This window comes from Trichogramma pretiosum, unplaced genomic scaffold (genome assembly GCF_000599845.2).
Source record: "Trichogramma pretiosum strain Unisexual culture from Peru unplaced genomic scaffold, Tpre_2.0 scaffold91, whole genome shotgun sequence".
NCBI lineage: Eukaryota > Metazoa > Arthropoda > Insecta > Hymenoptera > Trichogrammatidae > Trichogramma > Trichogramma pretiosum.
Window position 1 is genome coordinate 302,990 of NW_019640791.1, and position 18,886 is coordinate 321,875.

The window sequence follows — 18,886 nt, forward strand, 5'->3', positions numbered from 1 at the left end:
ACGTCTACTACTACTAGTACGTATGAGACAGTCGTCGTCGCGCGGCTCACTCTTGAAAAGTTGCGCGCGTGTGTGAACTGCCGCCGACTGCGTCGGAGACTCGCTTCGGAGCCGTGTGCGCGAGCTGTGTTGGCTACCACGCAGCGGCGTGTGTGGGCCGTATATAAAAACGCCGTCGCGCAGTCACAACACTATATAGCCCCCGTCGCTCCTGATGCTGCTACCGCTTTAAGTTGGAGCTGCGCCGCTGCTGGACAGACTCCGGCGCGCATTGGTTCATCACGTAACACGGCGCGTACTATACGCGCGGTGCATGGCGCGACTTTCGCGTAAAATTCGTTCTCTTTCTTTTTTTCAAACTCCTCTGCTGTGTGTCCCTTCCACTTTTCTCGCTCCGGTCTCTCTCTCTCTCTGGCTTTTGTTGTATTATTATATATGTATGTATATCTCTCTCTCCTGTCTGCAGACATACACACAGACACACGCACTACCGTATAGTGCCTATTAACGAGTTACAAGCGCCACCGCTGAGACTGGCGCCATTCAACGAGAGGCACCAGCCCAGGCGCGTGTACTACAACGCTGCCTATACAGCTATATACCACTTCGGGCTCGCGGCGAGCGCGTTGGCGACGACGACGGCCAGCACACGTATATGTATATATGGAGCACGGGCTGGCAGGCAGTATTCACACATTCGTGCTGCTCTTTATACAATAAGTTACTTTTTATGCGCGACCCAAGTAGCCGTGTAGACTTGTTTCATCTTGGAAGAGAGAGAGAGAGAGACAGACAGACTGAGAAATGCTGCTGCTGCTGCTGCTGTTGCTTTGGCAGCTGCAAGCCGTGTATATGACGACCATAAGACTGAGACAAATGCGAAATGGCAACTGCGTGGAAGTATATATCTTGGCTTACTACATATATTGTGTATGATATGTATAGCCGCGACATGCTTGAAGATGCCTGCAGCTGATATGCTGTACGTCGTCGCATACACATGAAAGCGCAGCAGCACAGATCGGACTCATTGTCATGATATTGCGCGTGTGCATGCGTGGTTGCGTACGTTTCGCCTTTTTTATTCAAAAAAAAAGTTTTTTTCTTTAATGCCATATAACTTCATTCATCTATGCGCGTGTATGGTCAAAGGAACTTTTGATGTTTTTTATTCTATCCAATAAATATGCACTACGCCATGCTTTCGACACTTTTTTTTATTAGGATTTCAATTTGATTGAGACGTATTTGATTCCGGCTCGATGAGTATAACAAACGAAAAGCGAATTAGCCTAGCTAACCACCAAAAGCTGCGGACTTTTCGCAGATTTTCATGATTAATTATATATACAATGAATATTCATAGACGTTCGAGATCGAATGAAAACGCTTTGTATTTTTTAATAATAATACTTTTTATTACGTGTTTCAACGTCGTGACAAGTGCGCGCAAAAAACTGGACCGCTGCTCGAAGCCAAAGATATATCATGGTAATTTGAAGCAAAAAAAAAAAAAATAATAATATATTTGATGTATCAATTCACACCGTGTCCTGTCTTCTCAAAACTTCGAGTATTTAATTTATGACTTCTAAGTAGTATTAATGTATATTCTTTAGGAAAATACACGAGAGACATAAGTGGCGGAGAACTGTTAATACCTCATAGGGTCAACGACGACGGTACATTTCATTCATTTGATCTATCGCACTTTTACGACTCCGAAGAAGAAAACGGCCGAAATAAAAGATCCACGAAATCGACGTAAATTAACTCAATAAATGATTATATACCAGCATTAGAATAACTTCAATGAAACATTGATCGAATATATACAATGAAAACTCGTATTGTGCCTCGTCCGCGTACTTATGACAAATTTATTTATCCTTTGTCACTCAGTCTGCGCTTTGTATTGTTGTTTCACGGAAGGCGACATTCGCTCGTTCTCGAACCGTATCACGAATTTATCTCGGGTTCGTTGAGCATCGAGAGGAGATCCATTGCCGATCCAACTTCGTCTTTCGGAGATCGAGTGAACTTCGTAAAACCGAGTGAGCAGAGATGTTACTACAGAGGTGTGATTGAAAAAATGACTAATTCCCGAGCTATTGTTTCGCTGTGTGACGGTGTAGTTGGTATCCAGACGTTCTAAAATTATCACGTGCTTGTTCAACGATTTTATTTGTGACTTTAAAAGGCAGGTTATATCAATATTGATGACGATACTTACTTTATTGAACCATTGTTGAAAGATACTCCACATATTGATGGCAAATATGTTCATGTTATCTATGGTAAAAACATAGGCATAAACAGAAAAAATAAACATTCACTTACAAACGATTGTTTCCTCAAAGGTAAAAACACTATTAATTCAATCAAATAAATAAAACTAATATCGTTAATCTCAATACAGATGGTTGGGAAAAATCTTGGTATAACCAGTTTTTTCGCGTTCAAAGTAAAGCAGCAGTGGGAACATCGAAGCTTGATAAACGTGAAATAAATGAGAGAAATTTCAAGACTCATAGTTTATTTTACACCATTAAAATTGCAATAATTGTTGATCGTACGTTTTTAGATTTTCATACAAACATTAATCACGAGCAATATCTGCTCACGATTATGAGTATGGTGTCCAATTTATATCGTGAATCAAGTATTGGTAATCGAATTGATATTATTGTGGAAAGAATCGTATACTTGGAAGGTGAAGAAAACGAGGTAAGAATTCAGTGATTAAATTGATAAATTAAGATTACCTCATGGTCTTATGCGCACCTCAACATTAATTCAAAATTGTGGATCTAAAATTCTATTTTTTTATTACTCTATCTAACCTATATATCTTATTGTTTAACATTTTATGAATTTTACAATTTTTGATTTAAAATAAAATCATTTGTAATTATTGTTACGGGAATTGTCATGTCTAAACAAATAATACAACTTTTTGAATTTTGAAAAGTTTCATGTGGATACTTACGAAAAGTTTTTCAGCCGAACTTGCATATAAGTAGGAATGCAGAAAAAACTTTGGAAAGTTTTTCCGGGTGGGTTAAAAAGCTGAATCCTACTGATCCTCAAAATCCAAGTCATTTTAATGTAGCAGTTTTAGTTACTCGGTGTGTAAATAATATTTTGTACATTTTTTAATAATTATAACTCTGACTTTACAATTAAGTATAATACTTTTTGGTAGACGTGATATTTGCGCCGAAGGAAATAACTGCGACATACTTGGATTAGCATACGTTGCGGCCGCCTGCGATCCTGATAAGGCCGCCTGCATTAGCGAAGATTCTGGGCTATTACTCGGGGTTGTTATAGCCCACGAAATTGGTCACACGTACGAATTAATTCGTGGGATTAAATTTACTAAAAATAGTCCGGCAAATTGGACAAAAAGTTAATCGATTTTCAACGATTATATTTGATTATATAATTTATCTTTAACAGACTCGGATGCGCTCACGACTCTGAAAATATAAGTGGTTGTCCTTCTCAAGACAGCGACGATAGTTTTTTCGTCATGTCGCCAATCGTTTCTATCAATACCATTCGTTGGTCGTTGTGCAGTCGAAAATTCATAACATCATTTTTTGAGTACTTATAAAATTATATCTAAATTAAGAATTTTTCATTTATATTTTAGAAGCCATTTAAATTTAATTCTAGAAGTGGACTCGGAGAGTGTTTGCGAAACGATCCCAACAATCTACCAAAAAAATACAAATATCCAAAGATGCTACCTGGTGCAATATATGACGCGAATTTTCAGTGTCAAATGGATTATGCTAATTCTACATTTTGTGATTTACAAGAAGTAGGTGCTTTAATTTCCAATTAAAGGCATTGATTTTCACAACAGAGACATTTGTAGAATTGATTTTTATGGTGGAAACTTTTTTTATGTAAATCGGACATCTTTTCTGCAGCTTGCGGGAATTGATCATACTCCATCTGTTGACGAAATCGAAAAGCTTTGACTATGATAAAAATTGTTACAGTGCAAAATAATTTTTTAAATATTCATCCTCACATTTTCCCATAATTTAAAGTAAAACTTAATACATATCAATTTTTACTATGTAACATAGCAATTTTTAAAATATCTTATAAATATTTTTGAAACATAAAGTTACAAAAATAACTCAATATTATAGTAATATTTAGCATGTACATGGTAGAAATCGCCCAAAATTCGACTCTAGAGCTCTTTTTCTAGAGAAAATAAGTAATATTTGCTAGCGAAGTATTTCTCTCCGTGTACAAGTTTATTTAATTATTTTTTAGTTCTTAATTAATTATTCGCGACGTATTTTTCATTATTGCAATGAATTGTTTAATAATATCAAATTTAATGATGTTTTTAGGAAGACTGTGAAAATTTATGGTGTAACGTAGGTAAAAATACATGTAAGACAAAGTCTCCGCCAGCTGATGGTACTAAATGTGCCGAAGGCAAAGTAAGTTTACGTAAGGTTTCGAATCGAAACGAAGACAATGTAACTAGGCGTTGGTTTATGTAACATCTATATAATCCAATTCTTATTGTTCAGTGGTGTTTACGGAAGAAATGTGTTAAAATCAACTCGAATAAACAAGCAGTAAATGGTGGCTGGGGTACTTGGGGTCCATATGGATCATGTTCTCACAAATGCGGAGGTGGCATACAATTGGCCGAAAGAGAATGCAACAATCCGGTACCGAAAAGCGGAGGAAAATACTGTACCGGAGAGAGAAAAAGATACAATGTTTGTAACACACAGGTAAGCGGGTAAGAGTTGGAATATAAAAACGAAAAAATAACATTGCAACAAAAAACGTCTCTTCAATCCTCGTCTAAGTTTTTGTATTTTTTTTTTTTTTGCAGCCTTGTTGATGAAATTTTTTCCAGTAATTCATCGAGAAAAATGAAAAAAAGTTTTGCGACCTTCGCGTACGAGAGAAACCTTTTCACTCGAGTATCTCAGTTCTTATGTTTTTACTGTTTAAATAAAGCAAGTACTTTCGAAAGTCTTTTGACGAAAAATGTTAACCTTTTTGTCGAAGAGAGAAGTACTTTGCAAGCGAATAAGCGAACTATACAACTTGAGAATACCTTTTAAAGTACACATTTTTCTCTTTTTATTTTTTTTATTTTTTTTTGTAGAATAATTATTAAAGGAATATATCGCGGAAAAAAATGTCTGGATTTTTCGTATTCAGTAATAATTAATAAGATTGAGAAGATGTCCAAAAAGTATTACAAATCAAAAAGGTACGCTTCAAGTACAAAAATATATGTATTTTTATATCTTCCAAAAATGTACAAAAAATAACCCATATGTATTAATGTAAGTAACAGACAAAAAATACATATTTATCGCTCTTGTATAAGCTCAGTATATAATATTTTTGCCGTTTAGTTAAATAAGAATCTAACATAGTAATTTCTAATTTTTGATTTCCAAAATAATATTTTAAAGTTAAGAGAATTGTTATTTACATCCATCTCCGTCATTATATTTTTTTTAGATTAAAAAACTTATGATCTTTCGAATGAAACAAAATAGTAATAAACTAATGGTGATACTATCAAACCTAACAAAATTGATTTAAACAAATTGATTATTTTCAAGTTGCTTTCATCAACCCACAATTTTCTCACAGATGCCGCAGTACATAGTACGTACGCTTCAACGTCGATTGGTGAACACATGGGAATCAGTTCTTGGTCTTCTAAAGTCAAGTTCTTTTGCAAACTTTCTATTTTCTCTCGCTGGACTAACAACATTCTAGAAAATGTTTTTTCAAAATTGTCGAGAATTCCTCGGACTCTTGTATGTTCATCAAGGAATCTGAAATTTAATTATTTCAATTATTTTAATTATCTATCATTTAGCGCATGAAAGGTAGCATTGCCGTCGCTTTGAGCATATTCTTTTATAGAGATTAGACTTAAAAATGCCAGGGACGGACACTAAAAGTATTTGCCTAACATAAGATTTAAAAGGGGCAGTGACGCCCTTATGTATATCCCTATCCAATTTTCATGAATGTCACTCATACAATTATCCGTCTCTAGCTGTTGCTACACTGTAAAAATTACTACAAATGACCTATTATATCTTATTTTATTTAAAATTGCAACAATTACTCTTAAGCAAATGGTTTTTATGTGAAAAATAAAGTAATGGATACAAAAAAATATTGAAATGATACTTATATAAAAATTGAAGTAAATATACTGCAATTTTACATGGCCCATTTGTAAATGTGTAAGTAAAAAGTGAAATCTATTATTTTATAAAATTTAAATTTATTGTGAATTAAGGCAAGCGCGCTAAGTATCTCACATGCGTTAACGATTTTTCAGACACGCAATAGTTCATAAGTGGCCAATAGGTGACGTGTGGTCAAATTTTCAAGACTCAAAAGAGAAAAGGCAAAGTTGAAGCATTAAATTTATACTTAATAAATACACAAATTATTATCTATAATACAGTTTTTAAAGTTGTTACTCTTACTTTGTTTTTTTGCCGGCCAAGAAAAGACAAGTGTCACAAATAGCTGATGGCAACCGTTCAAATAATAAAACAACGATAAAATGCCATATAACTAAAGACGACATGCCTCTAACTCTAAAATTAGGGTAAGGAAATTTTGAATCTGCTCGCCTACTCTTCTTGATAAGATCATCCCAAGTCCCTCCAACAGTACTTGCATTATAATATTGTGGCTCAGATCCACGAACGCTGAAAAGGTAAGCATTTATTCAAGTTAATATTAAATTTCAAATTAAAGAAAAAATAAATAAATTAGGTGATATATTACTTCCATAGAACATACCTTGTACCAATATCCCATGCAACAGCAATTAACGAATTTGTTGCAATATCTACGGGTATTATCTCAACCGGCGTTTTTCGAGAGCCAAACATATAACCAGCTCCAACTATGAGTGCTGTTGGCCCTTGAAAAGCTTCCACAAATCCTGGCATTGGTTCTCGATAAGCGGGTCCTAGTTCCGAAAATCTTACTACTCCAATTGGCAAATCTTTCGGAAGCTGCTCGTTCATTGAACTTTCCAATATGATGTCATCGTTATAGCTAAAAACAAACGACAAAAATAAGCTTCAGAAACTAGTGACTATTGAATTATAATTTTTAACACACCTGTACAGATTTTTTGCCGTGATGACTGCTTTTAAATTGGATAATCCTCTGCAGTAATCAAAAAATGCACTGGTTGGTCCAGCTGCGTGAATAGCAACACTAACATTTTTCATGGCAAGATGATCTTGTGGTTTCAAATCCATATTATCTGATCCCAGGTCGCCATTGTAAATAGAAACTTGTGATAGGGCTTTTGGATTTGACTGTCGTAGCCTTTGATAGCTGAATAATATTTACGTATTTTTAGTTAGAGTTTAATAATTCTTTTTATTTGATCTGATACATTATTATCAATTTTAATATATTTACTAGCTTTTATAAATAACAAAAAAAATTTCATTTTCATATGATTAATTATTATTTAGGCAATACTTGTTAGAATGAGCTGCAATCAGTAACGTTAAATTAATTCAAGTAAGTGGAAAACGTTTATGTATGTATTGTATTTTTGGGCTAATTCAACGCGAAATCTAAATTCTCCTTCACGAATCACTTTTATGAAACTCTCATTATGCAACGGATAACATTTTCTCCGAAAACATTCACTTCTTCCATGCTCGTACTGCACTGCAAAACTACAAAAAGCAAATATCATACCCATGGGACTCGAAAATATTTTTCACTCTCTCGTGCGGGCCGAGATCGTTCTTCGATCGCAGAACCACGTGCACTCTGACATTTCTGAACGATCTCAATAATTTTTCCAGCAGATTGCGTCCCAACTGGCTCGTTACTCCGACGAGGAGTATCTCGCGATCCGAGTACCAATCTCGCAGAGACATGGTCGAAAACTGAATATCCCCGCGCGACACACTACTGCACACACACGCCGCGCGAATGCAATCGACTCGGCCGCGCGCAAGAAAGTGAATGTGCGCTGCTGTTACGTTATAACGCGCTGCATTGAGTCTCGTGCGTGCACTTTCTACCTCTTTTGATATAAAAAAAAAAAAAGGAATAGGTCAGTAGCCACTCCAAGTCCGAATGCGTGTAAAAGTGGGGACCACTCTCGGCACCGAACGACCGGTGCATGTAACAAGCATATGCGAGGCCTTCGCACATACACACACAGTCGAATATAACTCTCGGTGCTATACTAGGCCAAACTTTCATTCCGATGCCATTTCCTTGCTCTACTATACTTTGCGCGCTGCGTTGCAAGCAATTTCTGCATGACAGAGTCTAAATAATAATTATAAGTTTGCGTTTATGAGTCTGCGGGAGCTGCAGATCATGTTGCTCAATGACTCTTTAGCATCAGATGTAAGCGAAATTTTGATTATTAATAAAACTTTTTTACGAGAGTTGTAAATTATCGACCTCAGAAATATTGAAAATATAGTTTGTGAACATAGAGCGGTCCAATTACATATAATATTAAGTGTACATTTGACCCAAAGTATTTTCAAGTATATAACATCACGTGATATTAGTTAATGCATATTTGTTATCTGTTAATTTGAAATAAACAGGGGACCCAGCGCATACTAAAGCCTAACACGTAGCTGTAATTAAACGATGTAATTTAAAAGGATATTAAATATTTACTAAGCATTTTTAAAATTTCATTTTACGTAAAAAAATTCATTTTAATTGTAAATACAAAGAACGTAGCACAAAAATCATTATCATAATATAAGTAAACTAATATTATGTAGTAACGCTTGCAACTATCGTTACAATATCATGTATATTCTCTCGCACGCGCTGGTAATTTTCCAGAATTGCATCAAGCTGACACACTGTCTTAGCAACATTTCAAGTATCAATATTTCCACAAGGCTCGAGCGCACAACAGTCATTATATGCGTCGATAGAGAAAATACAGTAAGTTTCAACTATCACACACACAGTAATAAGTTTCAACTATCTCCTTTAACACGCGCTATGGTACACGTTAAATTTTTAACCCTTCAAACCCCAGGTAATATCATCCACGAGATAGTGCAAAGATGAAAGTACAGAAAATATATTTGCTGCGAGCTTAATATTAATCCCCACAATAATGTGCTCGTCAACGAGGAATCCCTCTGGTCTTCTTTCTCGAAAACACCGATTCATTTTGCAGTAGCGCGCCGCGTCTACTTGGAGCCACGATGTTTTAAGTACACAAAGTAGAAAGACAAAGAGATTCACCGTTGCTCTAACGAACTTTGAGAGCAGAGAGTTCACGGGGGATGTGGATCATCGTCAAGCTCATCGGTTTACTCTATTTTCTTTCATCCTCTCGTACACGCGAAACATCGTGAAAATATTCCGGGCAAAATGTATTTTTATCACGAGCTTCATTATGCATCGGCATCATTCATTTTCGGTTCGAAATTTCTTGAACGAAACAAAAAAAAGATCCAAGCAACATACTGTACACACAACGTTATGAACCATATCCTAAAGTTTGTTTTTGATGCCCCATAGTAGAGTGTAGCGGCGCCCGCGCGCGTACGTGTTACCTGTCGAGAGTTAATTAACTTAATTAATGGAATTGCCCACTTCGTCAGAGTTTACTCAGAGCTCCACTATATACTTTTACTGCCATACTATTGCCGCTGCTGCCGCTGCCGTGTTCGCCGCTGCCTCGACGTAGCTTCGCTTTCACCGCGTTGGCCTAGGTACATACTGAAGCAGGCGAATATATAAACATTAAAAATAAATCGCTCAAGTTGTGCGTGCGCCCAACGTCAATGGGATTCGCACTTATTCAATGAAGGATTCGTTGAAGTTTTCTTCGAGTTTCTTTTATCAACGGTATTTTCACGATGCGTCTTCTATATAACATAAATGTCATTTTGTTCATTGAAAATTTCTGGCCAACGAAAAGAAGTAAAAGGAAGTAAAGGCAAGATCAACAATTTGACAGAAAATCATTGTAAAAATATAACTTCGTCACAGAGTACCTGCACATGACTGGCTAATAAATGGACACACGATTTATTGCCAGGATGTAGCTTTTAGTGTGCCAACTCTATTTTTTTTTTCAAATAAATCTAGTTAATCATTCGACATTGAATTTTGAAACGCGTTTCTTATATATTTATTCTTGAAAAAACCACTTCCAAATCATTGAAATATAAGGATCTAGCCTACAACTTATAAATGTTTGATGATAATAGTGCAGTATTGAGTATCATTTATGCAGTGGGCGAACGGGCGAATGTGAAACTTTTGCTTCCTTATCAAGGAAAATCTGTGATGGGTTCAATATCGACCTTTCTTGAATTGAAATTAATTTTTCGAACGGTGTCTGAATGTATGTAGGTGGGTAGCATTTTATGCATAAAAAGTCGCATTTATAGGAGCAGATGTTCTATCAAAGTTCGGAGACAAACATAAACGAATCACATTAATTTGCCAAACTTATCTATGAAACTTATCTATTTTGATCGTGTGTTTACAGTTGGATTGTCCCTCGCCGTCTTGAGTTTGACGTAGTAATTAGGTGGTGATGGTATATTATAATATAAATGAAAATACACTAAAAACAGTATTCAAAAAGTATAACGAAATTTCATACTTCTTCATTCATCCCACGGTATACTATAAATATACTAAATTTTAAAGTTTGATTTTACAAAAATTTGAAGGTTCATTCGAATCTTAGAAAAATTTTAATTAATAATTATTTAAATTATTCATTTACATGAAAATGCGACTTTACATAAGATTTCTGAACGCGTATAAGTGAAGTCGCAACGATTAAGTTGCCTAATTTTCAGCCAAAAAATTCATTATTATTTTCTTTTCTAAAATTCTATACTTTTGGCTTTTTTCAAGGTCAAAGTAGTTGACGTGTAATACATGTATTTTTATATTTATTGAAATTTACACATAAATAGAAAATGTCTCGTTTCCAAGGGAGCTCTTTGCCAATTTATTGGTGAAGGTTATTTTTATCACAGATTCAAAAGAAAAGAATGGAAATTAAACGCTAAAGTAAATACTTTTTTCTCAAAATATTTCAATTTAATTGCAATATATTTGAATACATTTGAAATAATAAAACAAGAAGTACAGAAATTTTATCTAAAATTTTCTTAACGAAAATTAATGTGCTAAATATCATAAACAGTTTGGATTCGGTTCAGTTCTGATAAAGATAGATAATTAAGTGGCAAAAAAAAATGTACACAAAATTCAGAACTATGGAAGAGTGCTCAAAATAATTGGCATTGTAAAGTTGATGTTAACTGGAGGGATTAAATATTTTTTTAGCTGTGAATTCATAATGTACTTGATTTTCCTCCAAAAATGTATAGATTTTTTTTTTAATTTAAAAAAGTTTTTTTCACAATATAATAAAATAACATTGGAGGAATTTATGATATTACAACAAATGAAAATTTTAATACTAGTCTTCAGATCACGTACGTTGAATGTTATTAATCCATTGAGTTGTTATACGAGAATGATGAACTGAAATAAGGTGGGCTTTGAGATTTATCTTCCGTTTAAATTTCTTTCCACAAATACCACAAGCGTGAGTGATGCCTGTATGTGCCGCATCTACGTGTATTTTGAGACCACTTTCAGCAGAGTATTTTTTTCCGCAAATATTACAAGGAAGTGTGATATCATTATTTATATTGCGTTGATGTGTTGTTTCAGATTACTCTTGGTTGAAGATTTTTTTCCGCAAATATCACATACATATTGGACACCATTGTGCTTTGCATCAATGTGCAATTGAAGATTCTTTTTTGTTGACGATATCTTTCCACAAATATCGCATGAATGTGTGATATCATTATGCACTGAGTCGATGTGGTTTTTGAGACTCGTTTTCGTGAAAAAGATTTTCCGCAAATATCGCAAGTAAATGTGATACCATTATGCGTCGTATCGATGTGTTTTTTGAGATTACCCTTTGTTGAGAATTTTTTTCCACAAATATCACATGTATGCTCGAAGCCGTAGTGAACCGTATCAATGTGCATTCGAAGATTTCCTTTTGTTGACAATTTCTTTCAGCAAATATCACATGAGTGTGTGATATAATTGTGCACTGAGTTGATGTGGTCGTTGAGATAATATTTAGTTGATAATTTCTTTCCACAGATATCACAGTCATGGGTTATATTACGATGCACCGAGTCAATATGAGTTTTGAGGTGAGATTTCTGTGTAAATGATTTTCTGCAATAATCACATGTATGTTTCGTACCATTATGCACCGAATTGATGTGGTTTTTCAGAACAGACTTTTTTGAAAATGACTTTCTGCAAATATCAGATGTGTTGGTGACATGGTTGTGCACTGTATTGATGCGGATTTTAAGATAACTTTTCGATCAGGGGCGGATTTGGGTATAGGCGGAGTAGGCCACGGCCTAGAGCGGCAAACTTAGAAGCGACTAAAAAGTTTAGATTTATTTAACGAAAAATAATTAATTTATTGTGTTAATTATAATGCAGAAGACACTGTCTTACAGAAAGGTTCACATACATGTATATCTATACACATTCAGATTTTCGATACGTATAAATATATATATATATATATAACACAACAAAAGTTCAAACACACGTCAGCGCAAGAGCTGCATCGATCCGAAATGATCGTCTGGGCAAAGTAAACAAAAAACTTTTCGGAAATGTAGCCGCTCGCAGTCTGCGACAAATTTGGAGTCAACGACTTTAGAGTCGTCGCAGACTGCACGCGGCTGCTTCGGCTGAAAGACCGAGCGCGTGAAATAGTATATTATGATACGTGTGACTTAAACAGGCCATTATTGCACGGCACGGTTAGCACCCGAGCGAAGCGAGGGTGCTAGTGCAGTGGTAAGAATGGTCTACTTGATTCATAAGTATCATATGATTTTTTATAGCACTGTGCTAAATTCACGTTTAGGCCCCCTTTGGCGAGATATAAGGTGCTCATAATAGCGTCGCGGTGTGAGGTTAGCGCACGAGGGTAACGAGTGTGATATGCGCACCGCGGTGCAATAATGAGCAGCTTAAGTCACGGCAAAGCGTGCCTTCAACGTGAACTTTAGCCACGCAGTGCTATAAATTTGGCTCAAAGACTGCGGTCTCTGCGAGTATGCGATCTTTTTTCGCGGAGGCGCGGAATACTTAAAATATTATACACTCGCGTGCAACATCATTAGCCAAAATATGATATGCTTAATGTTTACATTTTGCTCACTCGTTTCGATACAGTGACACGATTGAACACTAGTCAGTGTGCAGCGACTTTTGGAGCAGCACAATTCGCTAATAAATAAGCTATTCTTGTGCAGAATTGGCGTCAAAATAATTTTTATTATTATAGTGGGATATTACTTATAACATTTATAAAATGAGTATCAGAAAAAAATCGAGTGGATGTGAATATGGAAAAATAACTGCAAAAAAAGAAGAGAAGTATAAAGAAATAATCGCTAAAACACCGAAAATAGACAAACTGTTTAAAACTAACACTCACAAGAACGATAATAACGAAGATGATTCTAACAATGGTGCCAGCAGTATGTTGCAGTGTAAAAATATTTGTGACGAAGCAATGGAGATAGAAGAAATTCGATCAATTGACGACACAGACAAGGTGCTGCACGATCAGCATATAATTCGTGAACCATGTGATTCAGTCAGTGTGAGTAGTGATCCGGTTCTGTGGGTAATAAATGACGCAACCATAGATCATATCGTGACAAATGGTTTTACTCAAAATATGAACACTGATTTTAAAAAAAGTAAGCGCGAGTATGCAACAGGGCCACGTTATTTTTCGAAAGCTGATTTCGAAACAACTCTACCCAACGGCGAAAATGTGCATCGTAAGTGGCTAATATACTCAGAAAGTACTGGGAAAGTATTTTGTGGGCCGTGTGTGCTGTTTGATAGAACATCAACTCAATTTGGATCACAGAAACAAGGTTGGGTATGGGTCTGCAAAAAAATTAAATAAGAGTCACATATATGATATAATTACAATACGAGTTTCATATTTAACTTATCCATACTTACAGAATTTTCTGCCGTAATTGGTAAGAGATGAAAGTTTTCGCATTTCGGGTTTCGCATCAGTCGTTTCAGAATTATTTCCACTGGACGAAACATCACAAGGCTCCTCCTTCACTCTGAAATAACTTCAATAAGTTAAGGTTTGCTATATAGTATATTACGGCGCTTGGCCGCAAAAAAGAACAAAGTCCCAGGGCATCTGGGACTTTCTTTTTTCGTGGCTTAGGCTAGTATTCTATTTTTCATACCTCGTGGCCTGAAAATACCTTTCACGTTTTGCATAGCGGTCTGGGAATGTAAACAACAATTAGAGCACGGCTTTATATGCACTACTTTGAAATCTTTTCGTTTAGTTCAAATGTAATTTAATTTTATTTATTTATATTTAAAAATTATGTCATCAAATGTCGAAATTATCAATATTAATGAAGTAAAATCAAGTCATCATAATTATATCATTGAAAAACTCACTTTATGTATTCCATGTTTGGTGAAATATATTTTTTAAAAATTAATTATAAAATTAATTATTTAAAAATTAATATTATTTAAAAATAAGTATTGTGCAAGGTCCAGAAAAGAGTGAGAAAAAAGTTCCAAAAATTTTGGCATTATGTAAAACACGAAATAAGGATGAGTCATATTTACGGGAAAACGCAACTTTTAACAATGTCCAATTACACGTTTCAAGTGAATAACATTTCAATCGTAATTTTATTGTCATATTTTAAGGATTTTTATAAAATTGCTCATTGGCAGAAATCAATAATAATAATAATTTATTACATCATTTTAAAATTGAAAATGTACGCAAGGACAGTACTTAAAATCTCCAATAAAGAAATGTTTTCTTGAAGTTGAAAAGCGTAAAATTCACCTATTTTATACGCCGATGAATCCATCATTATTTATTGTTCAAACAAATAATTATAATGTCACGAATCGAGAAAATGTATCGAAGTGCTAAAGATCCTCCCAAAGATCCAACGCTCATATACGTTTGCTTTGACTTGTAAAGAGCTATTCACCAACGAGCGTGTTTGCCTTTCTAGCTCTCTATGTACGTTTTCGCGCAGGCAGTAACATTAACGTCGACGACGAAGACGACGAATAGTCGGTCGGTAGTCGTGGCTTTTGCTAACTACCTCGCGATCAGAGGCAAACGAAAATACACGATTCTCCGTGTGCGCACACGTGAGCCAACATAAGTTGGATATAGATTCGCATCAATTGCCGAAGTCGATTTGCAGTCGACCCGCTTCCGCTGATGGTTCGTATAAGCGATGTATTAGTCAAAGCAGCGTAACTTCGACTATACAATCGGTCGCAAACTTTACATTAACTGTATCGACACCCGCCAATCGAATGCCCTAAAACATTGAAAAAAGCCCATACGATTCTGCCTCTTTTAAAATTATAACTACTAAATCGCAACGCTAATTGATTACAGAGAAAACTGTACGTAAACTTATACCATTGTTTTCACTTTGACACTTGCAGATTCACGCACGAAGGTACTCACCATCTAGTGTCGAGAGCATGCTTCAATTATGATTCAATTTTTGCGAATTTTGTACTTGTTTCAAAAACTGAATCAGTATTAAAACATTAATTTTCAATCGAAATATTTAAGATTGAGAGTAGAATTATTTTTGTTTCGTTAATTTTTGCATTAAAAACAAGGCATATTATTTTATTTTCCTGCATTATAGTGCGATTTATGGAGAAAAAATAAATCAGCATTTATACATAAGTTTACAACGAAGAGTTCACGTAAATGAACTTAAAATAAAGTTAAGTATATATCTTAGTCATTAATTGAAATTGATCGTGATATACATTATTGGATGTCAATATGTGCGATAAAAAGTTTCCTACAATGTTATATAGTAGTAAGATCCCAATAGTGGCGACAAAGTCGCGATTTTTTTATAACGGTTTATAAAATTACGAATAATGATATTACTTGACATTGATTCAGAGCAGATAAAATATTAACAACAATGAAATTTGGTTTTGAATTAGATCGATTGATCGACTATATTTATTTACACTTTAATTCCTCGTGTCAACATTCACATTCTGCTATTTACTCGAGTAAGTCAGACTAATTAGTAGCCATGGTCCCATTCGAACAGTAAGACGATACGATATAAAGTGTAATTACGACAAAATTTCGGTTAATCAAGGAAAAAAAATGTCTTCGTCTGTGACATCGTGTTCTAAGTGTCAAATTAATTCTAGCTGTGTACGTGCTTTGGCATGCCACCAGTTGCTTTTCCATTGCATCCCATGTATGCAATGTTTGAATGTATTCGAGTCGGATTATGAACTTAAGTCGCATGTGTTATGGTCAGGATGTGAATGAGTCAGAAGCCAAAGTTAAAAAGATGAAAAATAATTATTATTAGATGAAAAGCTTAAAATAAAGTACAATCTCGGTCACACGACCCTCGCCGCAGACGGCCCAAAATCAAGTGACTCTTGTCTCTCCTGAGTCTGCGCTCGACACCTCACACGCCACAGTCACGCAACGCGCTCAGTATCCCCTCCCCTCGCACACACATCGCACGCGGCACACACGCACACGCGCCACACATCGTGCAGACACGCATATAGAGTTTAGCACACGAAGTGTATCTTATTACTAACACATGTGTGCCCCGATCCATCGTTAACCGAAACATCACATCAGGATGTAGGCGAACAAGTTGTGACAACCGAACCAAATCCTTGTGAAGAGTCACAAAATGACATTGACGATTTCAATTAGACTACATTTATTGAAGTTCCAAGAATTGAAGTCTGTTGTGATCTAGAACAAAATAAACAGCATGGATCCGTTCCGAAATTGGCTCACAAAGGACAAAAGGACCTCAAGTGCGACGTGTGTCTGAAAACATTTTCCCAAAAGAACTACTTGAAAATACACATAAAAACAGTTCACGATGAACAAAAGGACCACAAGTGCGATGTGTGTCACAAAAGTTTTACACAGAAGGCTTCTTTGATAATACACAAGAAAGCAGTTCATGAAGGACGAAGGGATTACGAGTGCGACGTGTGTCAAAAAACATTTACACAGCAAAGCCATTTGAAAATACACATAAAAACAGTTCACGATAAACGTAAGGACTACAAGTGTGACGAGTGTCATAAAGTATTTTCAGAGCAAGGCAACTTGAGGCAACACATAAAAGCAGTTCATGATAAAAAAAAGGACTTCCAGTGCCATGTGTGTCAGAAAAGTTTTACACAGAAAAGTTCTTTGAAAATGCACATGAAAACAGTTCATGACAAACAAAAGGACTTCGAGTGTCACGTGTGCCTTAAATTATTTTCACGTTCGAGCAATTTGAAAGCACTCTTAACATCAGTTCATGAAGGACGAAGGGACTACGAGTGCGACGTGTGCCAGAAAAAATTTTCCCAAAAGAACGACTTGAAAATACACACAAAAACAGTTCACGATGAACAAAAGGACTACGAGTGCGACGTGTGTCAGAAAACATTTACACGGCAAAAATACTTGAAAGAACACATAAAAACAGTTCATGACAAACAAAGGGACTACGAGTGCAACGTATGCCTTACAAAATTTACCCATTTGAAATGCCATTTGATGACACACAAGAACGCAATTCACGAAGAACAGAATGGTCAGAAACCTTATTTAGATTTTCATGAAAATTTAAATCCCCTACAAAAAATTTAATTATTATCAATTCATACTGATAAAAAATTTGATATTGTAAATTTATATTAGTTACTAACTATGCTGACTAAACTACTTTTTGTAAACACTGTCGACGAATGTATTATAAATAGGGTCAACCATCAAGTGAATGAATGGTTACAAAAAATGCTACATAAATCCCATTATAAAAACCACAATAATTTTTTTTATTTATGAAGTAGATGATTTTCAGATTTAAATACTCTTAAAAAACAAAGTTATTCAATTAATATTATTTATAAATGCATTTTACCAGTAAATGAATGCTCCGAACCAATGAATGAACGCTGCTGAACCAGTAAATGTAAGTGTGATATTGGCAATTTTATAATTGAATATTATGTTACCATCCATGAAATAATCGGGTCTCATTGAAGAATTTATATTAAGTAGTTTACTTTAAGTAGTTCAACTCATTAATGATTGTAAAAATCTTCCGGGAGCAATCAATTCTTGATGATTAGACTCGATGAATTCATAACCTCTGCAACGAAGAAATTGTAGGATTTCTATTCAATCACTGGGTAAAACATTGATTATGCCTATTTCACCCAGTGATTGAATGATTTTATGCTCTGGCGTGTAATATAAATGGACTTTCTAATAAAAAAATGGTTTTAATTAAAATCAAATTGTTGTTGTTTAAAGTGCTGTTACCCAAGAAAAGATGAATGGTTAGTACATTAAATTAATTAAATAATGAATACTGTGATAATATTTTTTGTAACAACCATTCATTTACTGGTGGGCGTTCATTCATTAGTCAGTTGACCCGAATTACAATACAATTAGTCTCCAATTACCGTAAAAACTTTTGTCTTGATACATGTCGTATAATAATTTTTTTTTATATTCATCTTAAAATACGTTCATTCTCGTTGAAATCGACAATAAACACGACCCACACACAGACTGACATTTTTCGAAAATTTCATCGAATTTTCTGAGCAAATAAAGCAAAAAAATCAGCATTAAAGCGTTAATTTTCCAATGGTCATAATGTTTATATTTGAGCAAAAATGTTAA

At 35.0% G+C, this 18,886-nt stretch overlaps 3 protein-coding genes across 3 annotated transcripts; 2 read left to right on the top strand and 1 right to left on the bottom strand.

Moving 5' to 3' along the window:
- The first annotated feature begins 962 nt into the window (after nt 1–962).
- On the top strand, nt 963–5,170 carry LOC106655269 (A disintegrin and metalloproteinase with thrombospondin motifs 12-like). The gene is made up of 12 exons (XM_023463416.1): nt 963–982; nt 1,600–1,764; nt 1,903–2,134; nt 2,201–2,360; nt 2,420–2,727; nt 3,004–3,128; nt 3,206–3,352; nt 3,463–3,609; nt 3,682–3,833; nt 4,384–4,472; nt 4,566–4,775; nt 5,159–5,170. The coding sequence occupies exons 1-12, from the start codon at nt 963–965 to the stop codon at nt 5,168–5,170; spliced, it is 1,767 nt and encodes a 588-aa protein (XP_023319184.1).
- Nucleotides 5,171–5,533: 363 nt separating this feature from the next.
- Nucleotides 5,534–7,946, bottom strand: LOC106655270 (fatty acyl-CoA reductase 1-like). Its single transcript, XM_014375586.1, has 5 exons — nt 7,762–7,946; nt 7,165–7,386; nt 6,838–7,098; nt 6,516–6,743; nt 5,534–5,846 (listed from the first exon to the last, which is right to left on the bottom strand). Exons 1-5 carry the CDS (start codon nt 7,944–7,946, stop codon nt 5,534–5,536), a joined length of 1,209 nt encoding a protein of 402 aa, XP_014231072.1.
- Nucleotides 7,947–13,459: 5,513 nt separating this feature from the next.
- On the top strand, nt 13,460–18,142 carry LOC106655271 (zinc finger protein 62-like). Its single transcript, XM_014375587.2, has 2 exons — nt 13,460–13,753; nt 16,898–18,142. The coding sequence occupies exons 1-2, from the start codon at nt 13,460–13,462 to the stop codon at nt 17,837–17,839; spliced, it is 1,236 nt and encodes a 411-aa protein (XP_014231073.1). The 3' UTR covers nt 17,840–18,142.
- The last annotated feature ends 744 nt before the right edge of the window (nt 18,143–18,886 follow it).